This window comes from Leptodactylus fuscus, chromosome 11 (genome assembly GCF_031893055.1).
Source record: "Leptodactylus fuscus isolate aLepFus1 chromosome 11, aLepFus1.hap2, whole genome shotgun sequence".
Classification (NCBI taxonomy): domain Eukaryota; kingdom Metazoa; phylum Chordata; class Amphibia; order Anura; family Leptodactylidae; genus Leptodactylus; species Leptodactylus fuscus.
In genome coordinates this window covers 32,915,957-32,937,781 of record NC_134275.1, presented here as the reverse complement: position 1 = coordinate 32,937,781, position 21,825 = coordinate 32,915,957, and the positions used below count along the sequence as shown (strand labels likewise).

At 40.5% G+C, this 21,825-nt stretch overlaps 1 protein-coding gene across 2 annotated transcripts in view; it reads left to right on the top strand.

The window, feature by feature from the left end:
• L1CAM (L1 cell adhesion molecule) overlaps positions 1-21,825 on the top strand; it is a 143,417-nt gene that overhangs the window by 105,111 nt on the left and 16,481 nt on the right. For both annotated transcript variants that reach the window (XM_075260170.1, XM_075260169.1), the window contains 20 exons: positions 718-826; positions 1,606-1,796; positions 3,140-3,262; positions 3,650-3,820; positions 4,742-4,853; positions 5,862-6,046; positions 6,777-6,908; positions 9,389-9,523; positions 10,090-10,201; positions 12,686-12,852; positions 14,150-14,309; positions 14,496-14,620; positions 16,018-16,119; positions 16,268-16,465; positions 16,596-16,666; positions 18,408-18,630; positions 19,452-19,567; positions 20,137-20,317; positions 20,750-20,872; positions 20,961-21,131. In XM_075260170.1, coding sequence (XP_075116271.1) covers positions 718-826; positions 1,606-1,796; positions 3,140-3,262; positions 3,650-3,820; positions 4,742-4,853; positions 5,862-6,046; positions 6,777-6,908; positions 9,389-9,523; positions 10,090-10,201; positions 12,686-12,852; positions 14,150-14,309; positions 14,496-14,620; positions 16,018-16,119; positions 16,268-16,465; positions 16,596-16,666; positions 18,408-18,630; positions 19,452-19,567; positions 20,137-20,317; positions 20,750-20,872; positions 20,961-21,131 — 2,907 coding nt within the window. The remainder of the gene's footprint in view (positions 1-717; positions 827-1,605; positions 1,797-3,139; positions 3,263-3,649; positions 3,821-4,741; positions 4,854-5,861; positions 6,047-6,776; positions 6,909-9,388; positions 9,524-10,089; positions 10,202-12,685; positions 12,853-14,149; positions 14,310-14,495; positions 14,621-16,017; positions 16,120-16,267; positions 16,466-16,595; positions 16,667-18,407; positions 18,631-19,451; positions 19,568-20,136; positions 20,318-20,749; positions 20,873-20,960; positions 21,132-21,825) is intronic.

Sequence of the window (21,825 nt, the reverse complement as noted above, 5' to 3'; positions counted from 1 at the left end):
AACCCGGACACAATAAGGACATCATGGCTGGTTATCAGGAGGACACTACATGTAATGGAAGATAACCTGACCACAATAAGGACATCATGGCTGGTAATCAGGAGGGGACACTACATGTATGAGAAGATAACCCGGACACAATAAAGACATCATGGCTGGTTATCAGGAGGACACTACATGTATGAGAAGATAACCCGGACACAATAAGGACATCATGTTTGGCCAGACCATAGAAAGTTCCTGCATTCATGGTCATCATATCCATTTGGAACTGATGAAGAAAAAACATTGTCACCACTAAGACGATTAGAAAATCTTTATCTTTTCAATTATTTTTATTTGCAAAAATGTTTAATATTTAATTCTCTACAGATCTAAATATGGTTATGATCATGGGAAAACCCCTATACCTAGCCATCCCCTAATCCTTCCATAGACTTCCGTGTATGAAGTAACAGAAATAGAGACAGATTTGGTCGGTCAGGGTCTTCGAGGGGGTCGGTCTGGGTTGGGGGACCTATGTGAAATGTTCGCCCACCACTCCTGGTTACATCATTTGAGAACAGCAAATCCCTACAGACGTCAATGCCCCTACTTCCTTGTAGAACCATAGCCTGTACCCTATTAGTACTATAGATAACCAATTGGTAAAGTTGATTTTTGCATGTCCATGACTTGAGTTGAAATATTCACTTATATACGTTTCTCTCCTTTTAGCACAATTATTCCCTCCATCCTTTACCGTACAGCCCCCAAAGAAGTATGTGGTGTACCCCAATGATGATATCATACTCAAATGTGAAGCGAAAGAAAACTCCAAGGCTTCGTAAGTACAAGACACAGAATAAAGTGTATAATACGCCGAAAAAATAGGTTCAAATGCCAGGCAGCAATGAGATCCCATTAAGGGGGTTTTCCAGGCTAAAGATGTTTATGACTTAAGGGATAGTTTACTAATATCAGATTGGTAGAGGTCTGACACCCGGCTACCCCAGTATTCAGCAGTTCTCAGCAGATGACGCACAGAGAATGGAGCAGGAAGCAGATAGCTCCGTTCTCTGTGTAGTGGCTGAACCTTGTCTAAGCAGCTTGGTTCTCATTTAAGTGAACAGGAGCTGGTCTGCTGTACCTGATCTGTCCACTACACAAAAAATAAAGCTGTCTGTTTCCTGCTCCATTCTCTGTATGTTAACTGCTGAGAACAGGTGTCAGACCCCGGCCAATTGGTTAATGATAACTTATCCATAGGCCAGGTCATCAATAGTTTTAGCCTTTTAACGCTTCCTAATTAGGATCTGGAAAGTTCTGCCCAAGTGTCCATTATTTTACCTGAAAACAATAGTGCTGCATGCTGTTATTTTTTCTGTAAATACGATGAAATATGTCACGCCGCCTACAGCCCAGATGTGAACACAGCCTAAATATTAATACAGTTAGCTCCCCCTAGTGGAGGCTTAATACAGTCACAAGTATATCATTTCTTGATATAGTTTTTGGACTTCCTTCACAATGACGAGACATAGCAGTGGCGCCTAGGGCGTTTGTATACGCTGGAGACAGGATATTAATATATGGACTGTACCCAACATTTTCTGTTTGTTTCAGGTATATGTGGGAGAAGGATGGGCTGCCATTTGAGCCAAATGACACCAGAGTAGTTCGGAGAGAGAATTCGGGGACTTTGACTATTTCCAATTTCAATGGAAACATGAGGGATTTCCAGGGCACATACCGCTGCTTTGCCAGCAATGAGCTTGGCACAGCGATGTCCAATGAGGTCCGTGTTATCACAGAAGGTATGTCTGACATTATTATATGAAAGTTCACTGTATTTTACCCATTAGGGCTGCAGTTTGTGCTCCAGAGCTGCACTCGCTTCACAGGAAATTACAGCCATAGTCATCCTTCGTGTTCTTTTGGAGAACTATGTTTGGTAGTGGCTGAGAGTACATGTGCTGTATACACTGGGGAGGTTTTTCAATTCCCCTATGAATATATAACTGGAATTGTATTTTTAGTAAATCGTAAAATGTATTCTCCTCCTAAGACCTTAATGAAGATCTCCATGCGGCATTAAGACGGCAATAAGCCTCCTTACAAGAGTGATGTATGACCTTCACCGGATAGCTAAAGCATAGTCATCCTTTACTTCTACCTGCGCCGGCTGTGCGCTGTTACCATGGAAACGGTTGCCTCAGTAACTACGGTGCAGATGATGTAAAATGGGAATATAAATTGTGCGCACCCTGGGTCCTCGCCTCGCCTCCTCCTCGTGTAATGCTAGTCTTATCTAAAGCTCATGTGCAGAGTCATCGTAAAATCACCTGGTACCGATAGGAAAGGAAGACACAACAAAAAATACAGGAGACACAATAGAGCTAGTAATAACATGGGGCGGACGCTGCTACGAGTGTAATATGAACATATATCACACTGACTCTATTGAATCCGCATTCTATATAAATATCATATACCGATATGGGATACACTATGGGTTGTCCAGTTCGGACAATAACTTTTTCTTTGAAAAGTTCCCCATAAATATGTTCTGGGGTATCCAGCAATCCATTGTAATCTGCAGAGGAGCATTATGGCAACTCTACAATCTCCCTGCAGCACCTCCAGAGGCAGAGTAAGGTATTACACAATGTACATCAAAATCAGCTAATGTTGAGTCCTCCAATGTGAGGGTTCCTCTTTGTGTTGCTTTCTATTTTTGCTCATTTATAGATGTATTGAATTTGCTTACACTTAAATTTTATATTTTTAATAATCTGCACTTACTAGAATGGTCCCTTTACAGTAAGATAAAACATCTCCATGTTGGGACCCCGTTCCGTTGATCTGCTATTATCTTTGGAGAAACCTGGTAGTGTTTAGTTTTCCTGCAGCACCACCACTGGAGAAATTGAGTATTACACAATGTCTATTTAAATCAACTGGTTGTTTGTGCACAGCAAGAGACACTCTGGTCAAGAAATGAAAATCCTGGGCAGAGGACCCTCTACCTTATATTATATCGCTATTCCCTAATATGGTTTATGTCTATGGTTTCTCTAAACCAGACCCACCTCTTCAATTTGGTAATTCATCATTATACATCAACAGTAAATAATAATACAATACTATCTTTCTCTAGCTATGCCTAAATGGCAGAAAGAGACCATACGACATGTCACAGCTGAAGTGGGAGACTCAGTTGAGCTGCCTTGCAACCCCCCAAAAAGTGCCGTTCCCCCACGGATCTTCTGGATGAACAGCAGTGAGTAAAAACACAAAAGTTGTTAAACACTCCTCTTTCGAGTTTCTTCCTTCCCCGTTATCTTGGCTGGACATGTCCAGATGTGTGTGTCATGAGATGGTTAGTTTTTCAAGACAATATTGTATAATGATATTGTAACATAAAATGACATCATATGTGTCTATATATGGCCACCTAGTGGTTGCGGTGTGTAATGCAGATTTTTACAAATGCCATTTTGTATTGAATTGGTTTCACAAAAATTGGAGTCCTTCCCTATTTCAGCTAAGTTAAGGGTGGCATCTATACAATCCCTTTCAATGAATTCTCATTCATAATAAAACTGTATATTGTACAACACCTAATATGTCATGTGTTTCTGTCATGTGCTCCTTCTCTTCATATTAGCTCTGTCACACATAATCCAGGATAATCGGGTCACTATGGGAATGAATGGAAAGCTATACTTCGCTAATGTCAAGGTGATAGATCACCATCCTGACTACATTTGCCATGCCCAGTTTGTTGGAGCCCGAACCATTGTACAGAAGGAGCCAATTGAACTCAAAGTCTCTCTATGTAAGTATAAGACTATCTTAAAGGGGTGTTCCTATCTTGTAAATGATGGCTTATGGGGATGGGTGTTGGTTTAGTACTACTTACCATTCCAAGTTCTACATGTATAGAGAAAATCCTTTCCAAGCATTGTGTGAGAATCTTCAGCTGCCCCCATTCAATTCATCATAAAGTTATGATATACATTAATATATATTATAGATGTTATGCCATGGTTGGCCGACCTACTAGAGTCTTGGCTATGGAGTACATCCTGTAGGAAACAGGAATTGTCTTGCCATTTACTGTTGTAAACAATGTTGAATCTTGGAGACCTATCTCATCTCATCTTGGAGACCTATCTCATCTCATCTTGGAGACCTATCTCATCTCATCTTGGAGAACTATCTCATCTCATTTTGGAGACCTATCTCATCTCATCTTGGAGAACTATCTCATCTCATCTTGGAGACCTATCTCATCTCATCTTGGACACCTGTCTCATCTCATCTTGGAGACCTATCTCATCTAATCTTGTAGAACTATCTCATCTCATCTTGGAGACCTATATCATCTCATCTTGGACACCTGCTTCATCTCAGATCTTTGATAGTGGGGTCATTTTTGGAAAAGCAATATGTACCCACCAATTCCCCGCTTTTCCAACACTGCTTGGTCCTTACTGCTCTCTACTTCCAACTCTTATCCTGACATGCAGGGAGTAGGTAGGGGTATTTTCAGGGATTTCTTGCATGTTGAGATTGGATCAAGAAATAAGGAGCCACAGTGATCAATCAGAGTCAGAAATTATATCTGACTTTTTATTTTTATTAAAGGAGTTTTCTGAGAGTTTAAGGGGTTCATAACCCCAAATTTACACCTATGTAAGTACTTACACTGGTTACTATTATGTTATAAGACCTATTTCATGTTTTCTCCTGACAGCTAACTCCTTCAAGGATCGTAAGCCCAAGATGATGATGCCAGTAGGTGAAACAAGCAGTTACTTAGCCTTGAAAGGAAATTCTCTGCAACTGGAGTGCATCACCGAAGGACTGTAAGTACAAGGGTCTACTCTGTCCTTAGTATACACAAGTTGGGATCTTATGTACTCCACTACCAGTCTAGGTATAAGTCTTCTTGTGCGTCACTGTATGTCCATGGGAGGGAAACTCATATGGACTCCAATGGAGACACACCAGCTCCTTCCCACTGTGAGGGACAAATATAATGTAAAGGAGAGTGAACTCCATAGCAAGATCAAAAAGTGACCCCTTTGGGTGGTCCGAGTCACCATGCCATCCTGGTAACTAGGGTTGAGCCGATCTTGACTTTTCAGGATCGATTTTCAAATCCGATTTCTGATCATTTTTCATTCGAACCCGATCTCGATCCCAATTCCAATCCCAATGCAAGTCAATGGGATTTTTTAACTAATTGGAGATCGGATTTTAAAAGCAATCCTATTCACTATACAGCATGGAATCTAACAATTGTTAGAATCCACGCTGTGTAGTGAATCATTAAAGTAGCCAGAGGATTTTTTTTTAATCCTCTGGCTACTTAGTCCCCCCTGGTGTCCACTTACCTCCAGAGATGGCTGGTCTGGTGCCTTCCTTCTTCTTTGCTTCGCTGCCACTCCACGCTCCACGCTGCTACCTGCCCCCTCCCTGCCAGTTTAGGAGAGTGTGGGCAGGTTAGGAGAGTGTGGGCAGGTACTGGGAGGGGAAAACCTAAAATATCAAGTAAATATTAGCCTATGTTCAGCTCTGAATTGTCTTCCGTTGTTCGGTTCCATTTTAGGAGCAAATGAAGTATCAGTTGTCTAATATGAGGGACACTCCCAGAGTCCCAAAGATCCTACAGTCCATAATCAGTTGCCATTGGGTTACCATTGGGATACCGCCATTTTGCATGTAGGAATATTTTGGCCACAATTTTTAATAGATATTGCAATGGATGTATCCAATGTAGATGTGAACGTATGGGTTAGGCCCGTATCCTTCCGTCAGGAATTCCATCGTCTTCTGTATTGTTTCATCTAGTTATTGTTTCCCTTGAACAGCCCTACCCCGAGCAATAAGTGGATGGCTAATAATGGACCTATGGACCCAAACCGTTTTCATTTCGATGAATTTAAGAAGACTCTTCGTATTGAAAATGTCCAAGAAGAAGATGATGGAGAATATGAATGTATAGCGGAAAACAGTGAAGGCGAAGTGAGACATAGATACAATGTCAAAGTGGAGTGTGCGTATTACTATTGTCCTTCATGTAGTTATAATATAGTCAGGCTCAGATTGGGTTAAAAACATAAAAGACGCAGTAAAGCACCCACTGCCCATCCAAATCTGCCCCGGTCCCAAGTTGGTATCTACTTCCTGGTCCCCTTCCAACATACAGGAAATGACAACCCAACCAATCCCTGCCAGTAGTGTGGACTCATCGATGATTGGTTGTGTGGGCATTACCTGTATATCAATATAGGACACGAACATACAGACCAGTGGGGACCTGGAAAGGGTCGGCGCTTGGAGACATTGAAATAAATGGCTGTCTATGTTCTACCTGGACATGAAGGATCCTCCAGAACATGAGATACATCTTGTAGCCGCTCTCTTCTCACTAATAGCAGATTGTCTTGAACTTGCGACCACAAATATTATTTGAGAATGTTGTAGTAGGGCATGAAAAGTTCTCTAAGCTAGACAACCACAACAATTTGTACCATGTATCATGATATTTTAGTATGTTTAACCTTTGATGGTTCTCAAATACCTTCAGATACTTTGTGATGTGATGGGCTATTCAGGGCAAACAGAAGACCACATGAAGTCATATAAGGGTGCTGTAGCTAAATTTTTGAGTTTTGATTTTTTTTGTAACAATTGACATTTCTTTTATCGTTGGTGGGTTTACTAGCTGGCAATGATCTATGTATACCCTAAATATTAATGACCATACACTTGTTTTTCTTTAGCTGCTCCTTTCTGGATTAACAGGCCGAAAGATGAAATCCGAAGTCCGGGAGAGGATGTTAAATTTGCTTGTGAGGTTGAAGGGAAACCCAACCCCAAGATCAGCTGGAAGATCAATGGAGAAGCTGTAACTGGTATGGAGAAAGCTAAAGTTAACTTTCTTAACCAAACAGGTGGTAGTACATACTCCACTATCTTAGATTTTTGAAAACCCAGCTTTTCCGATTTTTTTCTGCAAGGGGTTGATGCCCGCACATTGCTGTGCCCCGACCTTAATAAATGAATAGTACAGTCTATGTGCATAGGCCACTATATAACGTATATTCTGTTGCAGTTTTCCCTTAGCAGTGATTCTCTCTAGTTTGCAGTTCTCCCTGAGCTGGCGGGTATAGACTATATACTATGATGTCCTCCATGTACTGTTCATAGTAGAGGTAAACCTACTTTATCATTCTCTCTCACTCCAGTCTCTGGACCATACAAGATATACATAGAGTAGCACTGTACTGTACTCATATGAAGAAAGTACTTTGGCTGTAATTACAACACCACAGTGTATCTGCTGCTATCTCAATCCTCCTCTTCCCTTCTGCTCATACCGCCCCCTTTCCTCTCCAGAGAATCCTATAAACGTGTCTTCTGAGTTACATGACCTTCATTTCATCTTGAGATTGACACAGCAGAATTTTCAGAGTATAATTCAGTTTAGCAGAGGGAGGGGAGCAGTCTGATAACCAGTTAAATAAGAATTTCCTATAACAGCCCAAGTACTTTATTCACATCTGTACATGTGTATACTTCTCCTTACATGTTCTGCATGATTCTGGATCTATTTCTGTTTAAAGGAGTGGAACCTAGGGAACAGATTTTCCTCTACTAACTGTATGCTGGTGTAATGTATAACTACTTGTCCCTCCCCCAGCTCAGTGAGAACTGCAAACTACAGATAGAGCCTACAGAAGTCATATAATAGTACAGATAGAGCCTACAGAAGTCATATAATACTACAGATAGCGCCTACAGAAGTCATATAATAGTACAGATAGAGCCTACAGAAGTCATATAATACTACAGATAGAGCCTACAGAAGTCATATAATACTACAGATAGAGCCTACAGAAGTCATATAATACTACAGATAGAGCCTACAGAAGTCATATAATACTACAGATAGGGCCTACAGACGTCATATAATACTACAGATAGGGCCTACAGACGTCATATAATACTACAGATAGAGCCTACAGAAGTCATATAATACTACAGATAGAGCCTACAGAAGTCATATAATACTACAGATAGGGCCTACAGAAGTCATATAATACTACAGATAGAGCCTACAGAAGTCATATAATACTACAGATAGAGCCTACAGAAGTCATATAATACTACAGATAGGGCCTACAGAAGTCATATAATACTACAGATAGAGCCTACAGAAGTCATATAATACTACAGATAGAGCCTACAGAAGTCATATAATACTACAGATAGAGCCTACAGACGTCATATAATACTACAGATAGGGCCTACAGACGTAATATAATACTACAGATAGAGCCTACAGAAGTCATATAATACTACAGATAGAGCCTACAGATGTCATATAATACTACAGATAGAGCCTACAGACGTCATATAATACCACAGATAGAGCCTACAGACGTCATATAATACTACAGATAGAGCCTACAGAAGTCATATAATACTACAGATAGCGCCTACAGAAGTCATATAATAGTACAGATAGAGCCTACAGAAGTCATATAATACTACAGATAGAGCCTACAGAAGTCATATAATACTACAGATAGAGCCTACAGAAGTCATATAATACTACAGATAGAGCCTACAGAAGTCATATAATACTACAGATAGAGCCTACAGAAGTCATATAATACTACAGATAGAGCCTACAGAAGTCATATAATACTACAGATAGCGCCTACAGAAGTCATATAATACTACAGATAGAGCCTACAGAAGTCATATAATACTACAGATAGAGCCTACAGACGTCATATAATACTACAGATAGAGCCTACAGACGTCATATAATACTACAGATAGAGCCTACAGACGTCATATAATACTACAGATAGAGCCTACAGAAGTCATATAATACTACAGATAGCGCCTACAGAAGTCATATAATAGTACAGATAGAGCCTACAGAAGTCATATAATACTACAGATAGAGCCTACAGAAGTCATATAATACTACAGATAGAGCCTACAGAAGTCATATAATACTACAGATAGAGCCTACAGAAGTCATATAATACTACAGATAGAGCCTACAGAAGTCATATAATAGTAGTCCTCTTGGACTTGACATCTTATTCTGAAAAGATAAGTATATCAAAATGTCTTTTATCCACAAGACTTGTATATCTTGCATGTTTACAAGGTGTATAGTTTGGTCTGGGTAGGTGTGATAACCATCTACTTGGCTACTGACCTAATACAAAAAGCAATAGTTAAAAAAAAAACATTTCAGCTTTCTTACATTGAGGTATACAGAGCCACATAAAGCAGCAGGGGAACACCTCTTATGTTATAGAATGGGATTGTTTGTTTCATTATAGTCATTGAAAATCTCTCCATTTTACAGCCAGTCCTAACCTCAAAATCGAAGGCAGAAGTTTAATTATGTATGACCTGAAGACCAGTGACACCGCTGTGGTTCAGTGCGAAGCAAGAAATAAACATGGACACATACTAGAAAATGCTTATATCTACGTTGTTGGTAAGAATTACAGTATACAGCACCTACAAGTACAACTCCCAGAATTCCCTGGCAGTTGCAGGCTATTAAGCACGTTGGGAGTTATCTTTTTCCAGTTTATATACAAGAATAAGACCCACACTAAAGATGAGTCGTCAATATCAGATCGGTGGGGTCAGATTCTGGTATCTCCACCAATGGAGCAGGAAGCAGACAGCTCCGTTCTCTAGGTAGTGGCCAGACCAGGTTACTGCAGATCAGAGTCCATTCACTTCAATGGGAGCCAGGCTGCAATAACTCAGTTCAGCCGCTTTACAGAGAACAGAGCTGTCTTCTTCCTACTCAATTTTCGGGGTACCATCAACTGATTTTTGGGGGTGACAGGTGTGGGACTCCACTGATCTGATATTTTAGCTTGGAAAACCTCTTTAAGTCACACAATTTCTCAAGATAAAAACACTCCACACACAAGCACCACCATATAAAATATGCGACCTAAGCTTTTTGACCCTCTTTAAGGCAAATAATTAACCATTTAATAGTCAAATAATGTGTTATTACTAATACTAATGTTTTTCTTACTATAGAACTGGCCCCAGAAATTCTGACTCCGGATAAATCGAACTATTCTGCCGTAGAGAAAACTAATGTTTCCTTGCATTGCAAATTTTTCGGGTCTCCAACTCCAGATATTTACTGGTATGTACTGAGTTTTTAGCTACAGTCCTATGAAAAAGTTTGGGCACCCCTATTAATCTTAATCATTTTTAGTTCTAAATATTTTGGTGTTTGCAACAGCCATTTCAGTTTGATATATCTAATAACTGATGGACACAGTAATATTTCAGGATTGAAATGAGGTTTATTGTACTAACAGAAAATGCGCAATATGCATTAAACCAAAATTTGACCGGTGCAAAAATATGGGCACCTCAACAGAAAAGTGACATTAATATTTAGTACATCCTCCTTTTGCAAAGATAACAGCCTCTAGTCGCTTCCTGTAGCTTTTAATCAGTTCCTGGATCCTGGATGAAGGTATTTTGGACCATTTCTTTCTACAAAACAATTCAAGTTCAGTTAAGTTTGATGGTCGCCGAGCATGGACAGCCCGCTCTCAAATGATCTGAAAACAAAGATTGTTCAACATAGTTGTTCAGGGGAAGGATACAAAATGTTGTCTCAGAGATTTAACCTGTCAGTTTCCACTGTGAGGAACATAGTAAGGAAATGGAAGACCACAGGGACAGTTCTTGTTAAGCCCAGAAGTGGCAGGCCAAGAAAAATATCAGAAAGGCAGAGAAGAAGAATGGTGAGAACAGTCAAGGACAATCCACAGACCACCTCCAAAGAGCTGCAGCATCATCTTGCTGCAGATGGTGTCACTGTGCATCGGTCAACTATACAGCGCACTTTGCACAAATAGAAGCTGTATGGGAGAGTGATGAGAAAGAAGCCGTTTCTGCACGTACGCCACAAATAGAGTTGCCTGAGGTATGAAAAAGCACATTTGGACAAGGCAGCTTCATTTTGGAAACAAAGATTGAGTTGTTTGGTTATAAAAAAAAGGCGTTATGCATGGCGTCCAAAAAGAAACAGCATTCCAAGAAAAACACATGCTACCCACTGTAAAATTTGGTGGAGGTTCCATCATGCTTTGGGGCTGTGTGGCCAATGCCGGCATCGGGAATCTTGTTAAAGTTGAGAGTCGCATGGATTCCACTCAGTATCAGCAGATTCTTGAGAATAATATTCAAGAATCAGTGACGAAGTTGAAGTTACGCCGGGGATGGATATTTCAGCAAGACAATGATCCAAAACACCGCTCCAAATCCTCAGGCATTCATGCAGAGGAACAATTACAATGTTCTGGAATGGCCATCGCAGTCCCCAGACCTGAATATCATTGAACATCTGTGGGATGATTTGAAGCGGGCTGTCCATGCTCGGCGACCATCAAACTTAACTGAACTTGAATTGTTTGTCCAAAATACCTTTATCCAGGATCCAGGAACTGATTAAAAGCTACAGGAAGCGACTAGAGGCTGTTATCTTTGCAAAAGGAGGATCTACTAAATATTAATGTCACTTTTCTGTTGAGGTGCCCATACTTTTGCACTGGTCAAATTTTGGTTTAATGCATATTGCGCATTTTCTGTTAGTACAATAAACCTCATTTCAATCCTGAAATATTACTGTGTCCATCAGTTATTAGATATATCAAACTGAAATGGCTGTTGCAAATACCAAAATATTTAGAACTAAAAATGATTAAGATTAATAGGGGTGCCCAAACTTTTTCATAGGACTGTAGCTACTAGCCACCAACCTTCAGCCATACATTATCCACGAAGTGAGTCAAAATTAAGAAAGTTTGCAAAGTCTTACTGCTTCATGTCTATAGTTCCTGAAAGATGTAGCCTTGCTAGATAGCAAGAAGTAGGCAAGAAGTGGAAGGAAGTATATCTACAGGATCAGACTACAAAGCTCTTATTTGTAGTCTGTAACTATGGAGACACAAAGATCTCTAGAAAAGTTGTGAGGGCAAAATAGTAGGATTTTTTTTTAATTTGACACCAGCCTCTGCCTCGCTGAGACGCCATATAATGACAGTGTTGTTGGCGTGGATGATCCCCGTCAGCTCCACTTGAGGAGAACTCTGTGGACTTCTGGCTACCTTCATAGCTCTCGTGTTTTGAGAATTTTGCGACAAATCAGATTTTATTTTTCCCTGCATTTTTAAAATTTTCAAACTGACAATTTGGATTAAAGGGGTTTTCTCATGTCAGTGTCTCAGCACTGGAGCAGATGAGATAATATGCAGATGCTTTTACACAAGCGTTATGTGTGTGTTTAACATAGGGAAATAACAGACCAGGCTTTATCAGCAAAGTGCAATTAGCTGATAGTCCGAGTAGCAAGAGCAGTTTCATATAGTACTGTATATGAAAATAAATTCATAACAGTTGTGAAGCCATGTCATTTAGCGGGATAACAAGTAGCCTATGTGTTTATACAGGTTACAAACTATCTATGTGCCAAATTTCATCCAAATCCATTCGGATAACACAAAAACATCCAAACTTCCACATTTATAATATTAATAGGTTTATATGCAGTCAGACTATAGTTTATATGGACTGGTATTTTCTGGATCACTTATCAATAACCTAACATTTGCAGGTATGACAAGGATATGACCTCAGTTGTAACGAAGAATAACATTAACATCCTCACTAATGGCACCATGGAGATCTCAAAAGTGACAAGTGATGATGAAGGAATTTACTACTGCATAGCCTCAAACAACCAGGGCAACATGACCATCTCTGCATATTTAGATGTCCGAAGTAAGTCCGAAATGGAATCCGTGTTTGTGAATATTGTGGATATTAGTTTGTGTGTTTGCCTTGCCACTTATGTAGTCTCATGGCTCGTAGGTGTAGGGTTGACAAGCTCATGATATGATGTTAGTCTAGAAGAGTAGATCAAGATTTTCTTTGGGCCAGGACTGGATCATCCAAGTGTCATGGGGATACAAATAATTCTTTAGCTTATAGTATGTCAGTTTTCCTGGGGCTTCCACGTAACCATGGTTCCTTATTAGAGATGAGCGAACAGTAAAATATTCGATATTCGATATTCGTTTCGAGTAGCCACTCAATATTCGACTACTCGAATCGAATATCGAATCCTATTATAGTCTATGGGGGGAAAATGCTCGTTTCAGGGGAAGGCAACATTCGATCAAATTACACTTACCAAGTCCACAAGTGAGGGTCGGGCTGGATCCTCCGAGAAGTCTTCTCCGTGCAGCGTCCCCGCGGCATTTTCCGGCTCTGAATTCACTCTGCCAGGCATCGGGCCTGGGCAGAGCCGACTGCACATGCCCGCACTACAAGAAAATGTAGTGCGGGCATGCGCAGTCGGCTCTGCCCAGGCCCGATGCCTGGTAGAGTGAATTCAGAGCCAGAAGACGCCGCGGGGAAGCTGCACGGAGAAGACTTCTAAAGGTAGGAGAAGAACAAGCGTTGATTGGCCGACTGTATAGCATTCGGCCAATCAATGCTGGTTCTGCATCGAACTTTTCCATTCGAATACCGAGTGGCATTCGATCGAGTATGAATATTTTGAATACCGTAATATTCGATCGAATACCTACTCGATCGAATACTACTCGCTCATCTCTATTCCTTATAGCAAAACTTGGACTTGGGCACCTTGCTTGTCTCCTGGTGGTCCTACCCTGGACACATAGAGTAAATGATATCAAGTACAGGTAGTTGCAACAACTAGTCGGGATGAATTACAAGGAAAGCAAAAGAGGTGATTCCCCAGGAGCCATTACATCCTACAGTCTTTACATTCTCTGAAAGGTTTTTCGGTGTACCCCTAGTGATATAGAAGTTTTAGCATAGGACACTGACATAAGGGGACTGATAGTTATTGGCCAGGTAAGTACTGTATATCAGAAGGTGTTTTGTTTTACGTATTGGCCCCAAGATAAGCCATAAAATATATGATAGAGTCACTTCACCAAAAGTTTTTGAGACTCCGCCCAACTTCCCAAATAACAATAAAGTAAGAGTTCTAGAGCATCAATAACTCATGTTTGACCATCTTATTATATATTGTCTCTTTTCACAGATGCTACTCAGATAACATCTCCTCCAGAGAACCAGAGAGTTAGAAAAGGTGGAAAAGCAACTTTTGAGTGTGTAGCTCAATTTGACCCCAGAATGGAGAAAAAAACATTGGAATGGAAGAAGGATGGCGCGGAGATTAGAGAAGAAGATGATAGTGACAAGTATGATTGACTTTGAGGGAACATCTCGCACAATGACCACCATGTTGGCTCATATATACAGAGTGATAATGGATATGGTTTACTCTAATGTCTTGAGTATAAAACCAGAATGGCCTTTAGAAATCAAGGGTCTCTGGGTGATTCCTGCTTACTATACCTCTAATGAAATGTATTTTATCGTCACAGGTACTTCATTGAGGAAAACTCTCTGAGTATAGCCGATGTAGAAGAAAATGACCAGGGGACATATACGTGTGTGGCTCGCAGTGAACTGGATATGGTAGAGACAACAGCATTTCTTGTGATGATTGGCAAGTATATGGAAGCAATTTAATAAGAGATCCAATCAAGATCACATAGACATGTGTAAAGCCATGAGCTTGATGTGACGAGAACACTTAACAATGGAAATTGTAATAGGTTTCATAGCTCATAGATCACTGTTATGGCAATTTGGAGAACCTCTATACGTCTGTGGTTAGTCTCAGCACTGTCATCTGCTGACATGCCTCTATGGATACTGGAATTCAGTTTGGCAGGATATTTCTATTGCTGAAGTCAGGATTCATGAACACAGCAAAGTAATGTGAAGGAAGCTGTGCAGAGGCTCATGGAGTCCCTGCACTTTCAACTACAGACCTCATTCTTTTGCTTGGTACCACATGGTGCTCCAAACACCACCATATTGCAAAGTTATTCTACATTCTTTGAAATGTTGCAGTTTCATTGTAAAGAATTATCCAATGGTCAATTACAACATAAAAATGGAAGTACAGAGAGCTACAGTAAAGTCTCATAGAAGACTATGGGTGCTGTAATATGGCCATGTCCCTGATGTCTAAAAGTGTCTGCTATGTGTATCACTCCAATTCTATAATTCTTCCAAAGGTATCATTTACTGAAGTAGATGTCTGTAACTATGGCAGTCTGGAACATTTGGGTATTAAAGAGGTTTTATGGGGATTTTTAGGATCCTGTACCACCAGTCCATGGTCAACCATTGGTCTGTGGTGACATTGCTGAAGTTGTGACATGCCATACTGAAAAGTGACTGGTAGAGCCAACCACAGGCAACAATGGTCAAATGCTGTACATAGCGCTGCAGAAAAAAAGACAGAAAATATCTGAATAATGACAAATGAGTTTTTTATGGCTTTTCATTGGAATAAAAGTTGGACTGACTCCTAAATTCACTAAGATAAACCGAAGAGCACTTGACTCAATTTGTTCGAAACCGAGTATGACGTCCAATGAGTCCTGTTATTCTTTATACACCTTATTGGCCATATGTCGTCATTCTGACAGGTGACCATGTTATGGCTGCATCCTGGTGGTAGAAAATCATAACACAGGATCCAGAGAACAGTATGGAGCCATATTGTACCTTTGCTTGACTATGATCTCATATGGAGGCATAATAAATCTGACAGATATAATCATAGTGTGCTCCACTGGATGCCAAAGTATGGAGATGTTCCTTCTTAGAAGCATTACTTCTAGGGGAGAAGATCTGTTCCATATGTTGGCACCATATGGTGCACATGGCTCAGTAGTAAAGAATTATTATAAGATTTTGACGTTATTGTATCACTATTTTTTTTTTTACGTTTTATCTTCTAAAAAAATTAATTTGAACATATAGAGATAATATAATATCTGTAAATGGATCATTCTGGATATTCTTCAATCTTTTATTTAATTTGTCCAGATCTTCCAGAACCTCCCTACGATTTGGAGCTTTCTGACCGTCAGGACACAAGCGTCATCCTCACCTGGACCCCAGGAGAAGACAATAACAGCCCCATTCATGGTAAAATCCACCACTAGAACTGGCTCTTGTCCTAACCAGTTCCCTAAATGTACAAATTCTTTCTAACAATAATAGAACATAAGAATGGACTTGTTGGAACAATGTTATTCTTCTTAATGCTGACTTTATGCTCATTTTTGGAAAATAGAGTTTATCATAGAGTTTGAAGAAGACAGCTTCGAGCCAGGAACATGGCATGAACTAACACGGGTAAATGGAGACGAGAACTCAGCCCGTCTGACCCTCTCGCCCTATGTCAACTACCAGTTCCGAGTCATTGCTATGAATGAACTAGGGCCAAGCAATGGAAGCAAAGGATCTGATCGTGTTAGGACACCTGAAGCAGGTGATGAAGATGGAAAATGAACATGTACAAATTAGTCAATGTATTCCACTAGGATAACCAAACTATTGACTCCTATCTTGTAACAAAAGGGTATCTTTAATGAGTGTTGTGTTGACTACTTTCATTGTAGCTCCCACAAAGAATCCCACTGATGTCCGAGGAGAAGGTACGGAGCCAAACAACATGAAGATCACTTGGAAGGTAAGTCAACATTTTGGAGCTGGAAGATGGTAAAAGGAAATGTTCTAGTTGGACTTGGTTTTGTCTCTGTACAGAATTTCCACCATGATGTACAATACTGTGCATAAGTGTTTGGCAGGAATGGAAAAACTGCTGTAACATAAGGGGGCTTTTAGAAATAGAGGTGTTTTTATTTTGTCAAATAACAAAATAAAGTGAATGAAGAAAAAAGTAAAGTAAATCCCATTAATATTTGGGGTGACCTTTGCCTACCATCAGTTCTTCTCGGTACACTTGCAGACAGTTTTTGAAGGAAATTGGCAAGGGTGTGTGTGTTCCTGCCATCTTGGAGAACTAAGCCCAGATCTTCTGTGGATATAGGCATGCTACAATCCTTCTGTCTCTTCATATAGTCCCAGACAGACTGGATGATGTAGAGATCAGGGCCCTGTGGGGCCATATCATCACTGCCAGAACTCCTCCACAAAAGGGCAAAGGTCATACCAAATATTAATGGGACTTAGATTTATCTTTTCTCCCTTCTATAGATGAAGCATTCTTTAAATTGCAGCCTTTTTTCCACACCTGCCTAAAATTTTTGGTGTATGTTAGGAAAATAGCTATAGCTAATATTCCCCAGTACCTCATAAACTGAAGTTAGGAGATCTTCAGCACTGTATGGAAATTGTGTCCTTGGGCATTACCAGATCATAATGATGAGCCAGACTTGGGTCTGTAGATTGACATGGATGAAGTTTCATATGTCATGCATGGTCCGCTACAAGCCTTGCACACTGCAGAAGAGAAGCGTGCATGTGCAGTGTGTTTTCTCATGGGGGGCAGGGAATGTGCCACTCCTTCTCTAACATTTAGGTTAACCAGGGACAACCAGGGTACATACAGAAAACACAAATGCCCAGGCCACACTGTAAATATGCTGGTTCTTGTCTAAGCCGCATGACATGAGATTTTGTAGTGCCTATGAATGACTCAAGAGGCATCATCCATGTCAATCAATGGAAACATACCATAGTATAATACTGTAATATCATCCCATAATACCACACCATACTGTAATATCACGACATAATACCATGCAATTGTACCATGTCAAAAAATCTTACCATAATACCATACCATAATACTATATCATAACACCATACCATAATATCACACCAAAATATCATATCATGCTATAATACTATACCATGCAATACCATAGCAGATGATGCCACACCATACCAAAATACCATACCATAATGCCATATCTTACCATAAAATAGCTTACCATAATATCATACCATAATTTAATACCATACCATAATCATACCAGAAAACCACATCATACCATAATACCATACCATACCATACAATACCATACCATACTATACCATACAGTAATACCGTACCATACCATACCATACCATACAATACTATACCATACAGTAATACCGTACCATACCATACCATACCATACAATACCATACCATACCATACTATACCATACAGTAATACCGTACCATACCATACAATACCATACCATACTATACCATACAGTAATATCGTACCATACCATACCATACCATACAATACCATACAATACCATACTATACCATACAGTAATACCGTACCATACCATACAATACCATAATACTAAAGTTCTAAGCAGAGACATAGAGATAATCTTAGATCCATCAACCTCAGCTTGTAGACATTTTTGGGACCTATATATTGTATACATGACTAAATATAATATTCTTAGCCTATGAAAGGAATCGATTGGAATGGACCTGGATTTGCGTATATTGTAAAGTGGAGGCGGCAGAATCAGAACGAGGAGTGGAGGGAAGAGAAAGTCACAGAGAATTATGTACTTGTAAAGGACACCAAGACATTTGTACCCTATGACATCAAAGTCCAGTCTGTGAATGACCTTGGCAAGGGTCCAGAGCCTGCCCATGTCACCGGATACTCAGGAGAAGACTGTAAGTGTCATCATCTTCCATGTCAATGGCCAATGCAAAAGAAAGGGCATGAATATAAAATGCCCCAATGCACCATACAAAACATAAGATGTAAGAGTTACAGATGGCCTATACAACCATCTGTATACAACCATCTGAGAAGACAGGTAGGGAGGGAAGGTGTAGGAGGATTAGAAGTGTGGTGGAGGAGCCTAGTAGCAGACCTGAGCATCCATTGGAGGGATATTAGTCTACTGGAACATTACTGTAGTCTAGGGTAAGGGCAAACACTTGAGAGATGGTCTACCACCTAGGATAGAGATCAGAAGATGGTTGTCCCCTATAGTCCCTGCTCCTAAAGCACTTCCAGATGTCATTACCAAATAGTCTAGTCCTGCCAATACTTACGTGTTACATTCCCCGTTCTCTATTGTTAGACCAGCAGTATGCTACCAGTCATCTTGGAGAGCAGACATAGGTCACACATTTTTCATTACTCTGCCCTTATCTACTTATTATTTTTGTATTTCCAAATCTTGTATATATTACTCGCATTGTGATGCCATGGATGGTCTCTGGGTCCATCTGAGTGAGAACTACTTTATGCCCTTCTTTTCTGTGGCTAATAGAGAAGGAGTGAGAACTACTTTATGCCCTTCTTTTCTGTGGCTAATAGAGAAGGGGAGAAGACCTTTCCCCATGACGTTCACATCTCCTGTCTTTGGCATGGAGTTTAGATGAGACAGCCCCTCTATAGCCATTTTCCATAACATTTTTCAGACTTTTTTGAGAGTTCTACAATCCGTAAATATAAAAAACTTTTTCATATATTCTCTTTGTAGATCCCGACATTATCCCTGAAAATATAGGACTAGAGACTATTAATGACAGCACGATCAAAGTGGCATGGCTACCAGTGCAAAAGGAAGGCTTAAATGGCAGACTGAAGGGATTTGTGGTAAGTAAAACTACTCAAAGGGGATTTCTGAGATTTATCTGCTGATGTCATATCCTTAGGATAGGTCTGAACGGACAGAACAATGCAGCGGAGGCACCTGGAAATGCAGCTCTGCTCCCATTCCAGCTGCTTCCGGCCATATACCTCGTAAGACAACTGATCAGCACAGGGTCCAGCTATCTGATCCGAGCTGATACTGATGACATATCCCGTGATGCAGTTGGAATTTTTTTTGTCTAGCTCCTACCATCACCAGACACCAGAACCTAAATGGCATATGAGGTGCCAAAGCTAACATCACTTATTGCTCAGGAATGGTGGGGGCTAGAGAAAAAGTTCTCACTGAGCCAGAAATAGTGAAGTAGCAGCTATTAAATGATGTAATGAGCTGGACTTGGGGGTGTTGTGAAAGGTTTTCTTTAAGGAGCAACACCAAGCTCCGCTCTAGGGTATGGTTCTTGAGGTTAGCAATAAGCCTAACGTTAATATACTGTGATAGATATTAGAAATGACTATGTACAGATATTGCTTTATCCCACCTCCTATAAGTCGTGTGTATATCCTCACAGGTACAATACGTTGCTCAAAATGAAAAGCACAGAAAGAGGTTAACCGTTCATGGCAATGTTACCCATGCATCCATTTATGGTCTGAATCCTTTCACCAACTATACAGTGACAGTCCATGTACTCAATGGGAAAGGAGAAGGTGACGGAAGTGAGTCCCAGACTATCCGAACAGATGAAGGGGGTAAGTTCAGAAATATATAATGTATCTGATATCATAAGTCATTCAAGTAATTTCCTAACCCTCAATGGAGATGAAGATGGCAAGGAAAACACTAAGGACGGCAGCAATACAATGGACACTGTTAAGTATTGGCTGCCATATTACTAGCACTACCTATGGCTATTCATATGTTAGGACTAACATTATTCTATGGGCTTCCTTCTATGGTTATCGTGATGGTAAGAACATTAGTATATTACTGGCACTACTACTGGCACTGCTACTGGCACTACTAGGCACACTACTGGCACTACTAGGGGAGCACTTATATAGGTTCATCCCTACTACTAGCATACTATTTGCCTATTATTACAGTGCTGGTGCCCACTCAAGGGGAAGCTATACAAAGTTTAGTTTAGCATTTACATCCTAAGTTTCTGGTGTTTTTTGTAGTCCCATCACCACCTACCAGTCTGCGGGTTGAACGTCTTTCTGACTCCTCTTTGGCACTATTTTGGGGGCCACCTGAACATCCCAATGGCATCCTAACAGGCTATAAGATTTCTCACCATCTAGGTAGGTGGTCAGGGTTACTGACATACTCTTATCATCATCTTATAAAATCCTGTATTTTGTTACTCACTTCACTTCTGTCTCCGCACAGTGAGCAATGCCGACTCATTTTTGCTGCAGACGATCAATGACCCATCTCAGCAGAATTGGACGTTCCACAACATGAGCACCAAAGATACTTACAAGTTCTATGTTTATGCCAAGAACTCTGAAAGAGAAAGTCTACCTGCTGAGATAGTGGGCAGCACCATGAAAGAACTAGGTGAGACACATGGAGGTCTTTGGATGTCTCAGCCCAAATAATGCATGGTTCTAGGAGCTCATGAATGTGTCACTTCTAGTTTTGGAATTTCACACATTATCATAGCTTTTGCTATGAAGTCAGACTTTCTGATGTAACCTGGGTAACAAGGCTATATACAACTGCCGTTTCTTCACCCCCTTCCATCTGCTCATTTCTCATCTCCTCTGTTCTCCTTTATTACCCTGTCGTCTCATTTGTCCCCCTTGTCTCAGGATGCTTCTCTCCTTTCTAGACTTATCTTCTGATCTATTCTTTTTTTTCTTGTTATTTACACTACTTTTTCTTCTTTTCTGCCCCTTTCTTATCCTGTCATCTCATTATTGCCACTACTTTCCCAGCTCTTCTCCTCTCCTCTTCTTTATTCTCTTTCCAATCCCCAATACTCTTCTCTTCTCCCTTCATTTTCCTCCTCTCTTCTTCTTGTTTTGTTCATTCTCTTTTCTCTTCTCTCTCTTTTCTCCTCTCATCGCCTCCCTTCTCGCTTCCCTCTCCTCTCCTCCCCTACCCTCTCTCTTCCTCCCCCTCTCCTCTCCCCTCCCCTCCTCCCTTCCCTCCCCTCTCATCCCCTACCCTCTCCCTTCCTCCCCCCCTCCTCTCCCCCCTCCTCTCCTCTCCCCTCTCCCTTCCCTTCCCTCTCCTCCCCTACCCTCTC